Genomic DNA, 7,153 nt, shown 5'->3' on the forward strand with positions numbered 1-7,153 from the left:
TTATTTCTGAGTACGGTTCTGTGAAAATTTTATTTTAAAGTTCTTCTAAAAAGTTTTTAAAAACGAGTTATTTGTCACTAATTTAACATTGGTCATATACTATTTTTGAAACAACTTCTTGAAAGTAGTTCCAGAAATGTCCTTAAGTTTTTAGGCAGACAAATTCTGTTATAAAGATCGTTATCGTCTCTATAACTTTAAAGTATTATCGATGTAGTTCTTGAACATCTATTTTCCTGTGTTTAACCGTTGCCTAGTAAGTGTAAGTAAAACAGACCAATAATATGTTCACCTAGAGGCCAAAAGAAGAATATATAACAGAGGATGTTTTACTTTAGAGCTTTAAAGTAATATTTCCCACAATACATAAAATTTTAAAAGAAAAAAAGAAAAATTGAATTAACTTTCACTTCAATAACTAAAAATATTAAACCCCCCCATTCCTGTATAGAAATGTGAGCCCTCAATTTATCCCCCTTTTTTAGATTGAATAAATTTAATCTTTTTGAATTAAGCTCTTATCTTTTTTTCTTTTGGCTGGGCGAAGGTGGTTTCATCATTTGTTTTAACTTCACCAAAGATATGAACACCGAGATAATCACATTAAAAAGCCTACAACCCAACACAGCAGCAGCCAAAAACCTTTAACAAAAACAATAGGATCAAATACAAATTGTAGAAAAAAACCCACAAAAATGAACAACCAACAATCCCCTTCTTCCGTTACCAATATCAGAGTAAGAAAAACAAAAGTTCCTCAAAACAAAGCAATTTACCTCCATGATGCTTAATTTTATATATAACTTTTTTTCCCATTCTCCCCCCTCTAAATTAAATGACAAAGTGACTTAAAACAAAAAAGTTCTCTAGCAAAAAAAAAAAAGTGATGAAGAAAATATTGAACAAACCCCAATGGTTTTCGCAGACATACAAATACACTTTAATGCCTGCTTTGCGCCATCTATCCATCCATCCTTGTACAAGGAAAATCATCAAAAACCCGCAAAGCATTAAGGGCGCGTTTTTAAAACACATACAATCGTACACTAACTCACGCATACATACATTCAATCATCCATTTAAATACAACGTTCATACATACTTACATAGATTTCAGACATCTTTGGAATACATGCCACAAAAACCAAAAGTTTGTATTAATGCGTACACAATAAAAATTTCAGAGCTTTTAAGGTATTTAAACAATTTTATCGATATTTGCATTCGTTATACGGATTCCACGGCCGATGAAATAAACATTCAAAGTAGTCTTTTCATAGTCCTTTTAGTGACAACATTCGGTAAATAATTAGTTAATACCCTTAGTCCAAAATAAATTCTAAACGATCTCGATTCTAGAACTTTGCAAAAGTTTATAAGAGAACAAAATATTTAAATAAATATTACTTTTTAAGTCCTCTATTAAAAAGAGGGTCACAAATTTTCTGTAAAAAGTACCATACACTTCCAAAAAGTACTTTCCAGTAGGGATTGAACTTGCTTTCGATATAAAACAAATTCAAAAATTCCTATCGTCCTCATTCTTCTAGTTTTTCTCCCTGAAGTGTCACTGTCAGAAAATAAGAACTGAAATCGGCATTTATAACGAATATATCCGGACTAAACTCTTTAAACAGGTTGATTGAAATTTTACCTTATTTTTCCTTAAAACCGATATTTTTACCCATTTATTTTTATAGTACCATTTAAAAAGTACTATTTCCATAAGTTGAACTTAATTTATAAAAATAGTTCATTTCAATCTGCATTTTGGGAGAAATATCTTAGGATTTAACGCATTTTGGACTATTAAAGGAGCCGTTGGAAATTACACCTCTCTTTTCTCCCAAACCGATATTTTTAACAATTTTTTAAGTACTATAATCATGCGCATTTATTCTTGTATAACATTTGAGCTACATTTAAGAAAAAGTTTGAGCTCAAATCTAAATTTGAGATGAATATCTCCCTACTTAACTTTTCAGTAGGTTTCTTATAGGAACAGCTTCAATTCGCCATATTTTTCATCAAAATCTTCGTCGCATTTCGTTTTGCTTCAATAAAATAAAGTACCCTTTCAAATACCTCCGAAAAAGTACTATTGTTAAAGAAGTTTTTCCTAAAGTTTTTATCATCAAAATAAATGGATCTTTTAGAACTACAACCCTCATTTTCCTTAAATCCTCTATTACATAATTATTATGTTGGAGTAGGAACCCATCAAACTTTATTGTTCGTTCTGAATCCTTCAGAATAAGTACATGCTACCATTTCAAGTACCAATGATGGTATTAGTTTGAATCCTTAAATACCGGTTAGGTTGGAAATGTAATGAAAATATCAGAATTGAACCCTTTAGTGGTATTCTTAAACGAGCTGATTAAAATTTTCTCTAATTTTTTCGAAAACAAACTTTTTACTCACTCTTTAACAAGTATATGTATGACTTCCCCCAATTCTCATTGGAACATTTCGGGTGATGTAGGATGCTAACCCTACTGTGACATCTTTAAAGCTTAAAGCGAATGTCACAAAGCCGAAGAAGAATTGCCCGTAGACCGGAACATTCACAAATGAATCGATCTAGTCATTCTAAAGTGGTTAACAATCAGAAAGATTCCTACACAAGATTTTTATTAACCTATTGGGTCTATTCTATTAAGATTCTTCATTCGTTATCTTCAATTTTTCATTTGTGTTTATACTATTTGAGGACTGGCCTCTTGTAAACGTTCCAAAATATCTGGTCGAACAAATTTGTTGTAGATGACCCATATTTTACCTTGGTTACAGTTAGTCCCTGTCTTAGACTGCTTCTATTATCTTTTAAAGAAATCAAATTTTTATAATTCCCAACGTTTCCACTCCTTTAAACCTCAACTCTCCCTCCCCAAAAACAAACATTATAAAAAGCATTAACAAAACCATTCCCAGCCATGCTTAAATTTAACAATAAGTTTTTTAGATTGCGAAAATATTAAAGGCCTTTGTCGTTGCCTTCGCTCTAACAACTTTTTTTCAGTTGTTCATTTTACTTTTTTCGGGATTTGAAAAATTTTAGTGTCGAAAAAAATTGCTTTCCATGGGGGGTTTGTTAGTAGGTAAGCGTAAAATTCACAATTACTATACACTCTAATACACACACAAACACAGATATGAAAACGCACACATGTACATTTTTATATTCACTTGGTTTTATTATAATCGAGACAGAAATCAAAGCCCTAAAAATTGTTTTGAGGGCCATAATAAATAACTCCCTTTCGTGCTCGTCATCAGCATCTTCTCATCATTATATACGAAGGATGTATGTACTCATCCTTATCACGGGGTGGTTGGTTGGTTGGTGGTTTATGTTAAAGTTTTTATTTCCTATTTTTGTTTTTGGTTCTTACAAATGGCATGAAAAGGCCAATATGTATGACAAGAATAGTCATTTAGTTGTTGTTGTTGTTATATATTTTTCTTGGGTGCTTTGGGAAAAAAAGAAAAGTTTATGTTTGCAAAAGATGCTGCTGCTTGTTTTCAAATCACATTTAAAGAGGCCAGCATTTAGAGAAATAATTTGGGATTGTATTTCATATTTTGTGGTTTTTATAGGGCTTGCAAGTGTACAGTGTTTTGAAGAGGCGAAGAAAATAAATAAAATTTATTAATTATCAAAATTTCATAGGGAATTTTTCGGTTTCAGTTAAGAACTTTTAAACAAAATAATTAAATTGAAAGTGTAGGACATAAAGTCGTTTCAGAAACAAATTCCAAGACATAAAACTAATTTTTATTTGAATATAATATATATTTTATACATCGGTATTTGTTCTAATTTCGAAATATATCGGAGACTGCAAAGCAACCGACTCAATAACTATATCTCTTAGTCAGCATGCGACACAAGTTATAAGTGAGGGCCAATCCCAAAAAGGGCAAACAGCGTTGAAATGTTAAGAAATTAAATTATATTATTTACCAGAGTCTCTGGAGAAAATCGAACTTCGGATTGTCAGACTTGAGAATCCGAAGATCGTGAGGTCGTATCTATCTATGAGATCGTACCTATCTATGAGATCGTATCTAACTATCAATCTATCTATCTATCTTATCTATCTATCTATCTATCTATCTATCTATCTATCTATCTATCTATCTATCTATCTATCTATCTATCTATCTATCTATCTATCTATCTATCTATCTATCTATCTATCTATCTATCTATCTATCTATCTATCTATCTATCTATCTATCTATCTATCTATCTATCTATCTATCTATCTATCTATCTATCTATCTATCTATCTATCTATCTATCTATCTATCTATCTATCTATCTATCTATCTATCTATCTATCTATCTATCTATCTATCTATCTATCTATCTATCTATCTATCTATCTATATATCTATATATCTATCTATCTATCTATCTATCTATCTATCTATCTATCTATCTATCTATCTATCTATCTATCTATCTATCTATCTATCTATCTATCTATCTATCCATCTATCTGAACCAAATCTTTAATTTCTCAGAAAAGTTTCATATCTGCAAACCTAAAAATCTCCCATATTTTAGCCGATTTTAATCAATGTCCTTAATAAGTTTCCTGGAAAAAACCAAGCATTTAAAATTATATATATTTGTAATCGTACGTATTTAGTCTCCTCTAAATACGATTTAATATAAAATACACGTTGAAATCAGGAAAAATAAATAATTTGAACACAAAAACCACAACGACAGACAACAAAAACAACAAGATGCCGCGATGTCTGCGGCTAAAAGTGGGAAGCCATTGTTCAAACGTATTACAAAACCAAATACAACAACAATAAAAAGACACCCTTAATCAACAAGGGGGATTCTCTAATACTCTCTCATACATACATACACACACACACACTCATAGTCTCAAATACTTGCGAGCTCTCTAAGTGATTTAAAACAAATCTATGAATGAAGCCTTAAAAGCATGAATCAGGGCGAGATTTTCATTTCCCAACAAATACACATATAGACCAACAGGCCAAAAATCTAAGCCATTGAGATTGAGTAATGCAAGTAGGTGTATTAGTGTGAGTTAGTGTGTGTGTTTGTGCGTCTGTGTGTAAGTAGGTATGATTTGTTTTACAAGTAGGTAGACAAAATGTTTGAACAAAAAGGTCCTTTGCTCTCGCTCTTCACACATTTCATTTATATACTCTGCGCATTACAGTTTGTCAATCAGTTCCACTACGGATCTTAACGAGAACACATACAAACGAGTGTATTTCTAACGAGAAAAAAAATTAGAAAAACCAATTTAAAAATTATCAAGTGAAAGTGTTTTTACACAAAAAACGAAAGAAAATTTATATATATTTTTACAAAAAAGCAAAACAATTATAAAAACCATGTCTACCTTAAACATGCATCCACCACAAACCTACTCCAGACTCTTCCGTCCTTGGGATTGTAATACCCGTGCTTCGCCCATCAATCAAATGGAGGAAACTCCACAAGCCAAACCTTTGGTGAAATCCGAATACAGCTCTTCCACTGAGGATATGTCTGCTTCTGCCTCTTCTTTGGTGAAAACAGAAAATTGCTCTTTTAGTGGCAATGAAAGTGATCGTGAATGTGCTTCCTCCAGTAGTTCTTCCACTAAATCATCCAGCTATGAGGATAGTTTCAACAATAGCTTGCAAATGGAATCTGCCCCAGCCTCACCACCCATGAACAATAACAATGGCTTAGTACATCCCGTTCCTTACGCTAATACTCATCTATATGGCTCTTTGGAAAATCATGCTCCTCATATGGCGGCACATCATCCACATACTGCTCATGCTACAGCCATGACTCATATGCTGCCCTCCATGCCTGCTGCCTCGGCTAGTGATTTATACTATGCTGCCGCCGCTGCTGCAGCAGCCAATGGATTACCAACAGTGCCTACTACTAGCTCTGCAGCCGCTGCTTATGCTTTGGATCCCTATGCCTTGAGTTTAATGGAACAGGAATATGCCCGTGTTATGGCTGAAGATGCCCACCTCAAGGCCGTCAATGCACGCAAGCAAAGACCAAAGAAATTCAAGTGCCCCCACTGTGATGTAGCCTTCTCCAATAATGGTCAACTTAAGGGTCATATACGCATTCACACCGGTGAAAGACCCTTCAAATGTGATGTTGAAACCTGCGGCAAAACTTTCACACGCAACGAAGAATTGACCCGCCACAAGCGCATACACACCGGCTTAAGACCATATCCCTGCACAGCCTGTGGCAAGAAATTCGGTCGTCGTGATCATCTCAAAAAACACATGAAGACTCACATGCCCCAGGAAAGACAATTGGGACCTGCCATCTTTGTGCCCATGTATCCTTATCTTTATGGTTACTAAATATTGTAACACCTGAAAACTCCAACACTCAACTGCTAAGCAAAGCTGGGCATGGCCTTTTACTTCGCTGATACCTTAATGTTCCTACAAGGTTTCCAAAAAACATAACAAAGCAATGGAAAAACGCGTTTGCACGCATTAAAAACGCTACAATCATCATTACTTTCTTTGTAAAATAACGAAAGTAGACAACTACAAAAGAAACAAACAAATCTCAATTACCTCATTACGATTACGATAATTATTATTATTATTATTAAAAACCATTATCCTGTACCTGGCTAAACATTTATATTAAAAACGCACAAAACCAACCAAACAATTTTAACCAAGTACCAGCAAGAGTAGATATTTCTACAGAAAAATATTTATTTTTTTATAACTGAATGTATGTATCTATTTATCTGTCTGTATATACCTATCTATAGCTGTATCTGTATGTATTAAAAAATATTTACTTTATATTTTGAAAATACGTGTTTTTCCCATCAGAAAATAATGTTTTCATATTTTTGTTGTTTTTTTTTTTTTTTAAATTTCATTTATGTAAATAGTTTACTTGCTATAAAATACCAAAAACCAACTTGTGCATTTCTTTTTCCAAAAACACATGTGTAAATATATCTGTATCTTTATTGGATACATTTTGGTTTCTTTCTAACAAAAACAAATCTAGTTTTTAAGCATTTTTTTAATTCATTATTATTATTATTTTTATTTTAATTTTATTATTTTTAAGTTTTTTTATATACCTGTAATAACTGTTTTA

The 7,153-nt window shown here is 32.4% G+C and overlaps 1 protein-coding gene across 1 annotated transcript; it reads left to right on the plus strand.

The window, feature by feature from the left end:
* Positions 1 to 5,252: 5,252 nt before the first annotated feature.
* LOC119606693 (transcription factor Sp5) lies at positions 5,253 to 6,525 on the plus strand. Its single transcript, XM_037960257.1, has one exon. The coding sequence runs from the start codon at positions 5,395 to 5,397 to the stop codon at positions 6,382 to 6,384; it is 990 nt and encodes a 329-aa protein (XP_037816185.1). The 5' UTR covers positions 5,253 to 5,394; the 3' UTR covers positions 6,385 to 6,525.
* The last annotated feature ends 628 nt before the right edge of the window (positions 6,526 to 7,153 follow it).

Source organism: Lucilia sericata, unplaced genomic scaffold, assembly GCF_015586225.1.
Source record: "Lucilia sericata isolate MDLA Ls3-8-SP2 unplaced genomic scaffold, ASM1558622v1 Contig000612F_arrow, whole genome shotgun sequence".
Lineage (NCBI taxonomy): Eukaryota > Metazoa > Arthropoda > Insecta > Diptera > Calliphoridae > Lucilia > Lucilia sericata.

Bases quoted from the DNA above. Each gene is read 5' to 3' on its own strand.
- LOC119606693 (XM_037960257.1), top strand. From the start codon at position 5,395: ATGTCTACCTTAAACATGCATCCACCACAAACCTACTCCAGACTCTTC.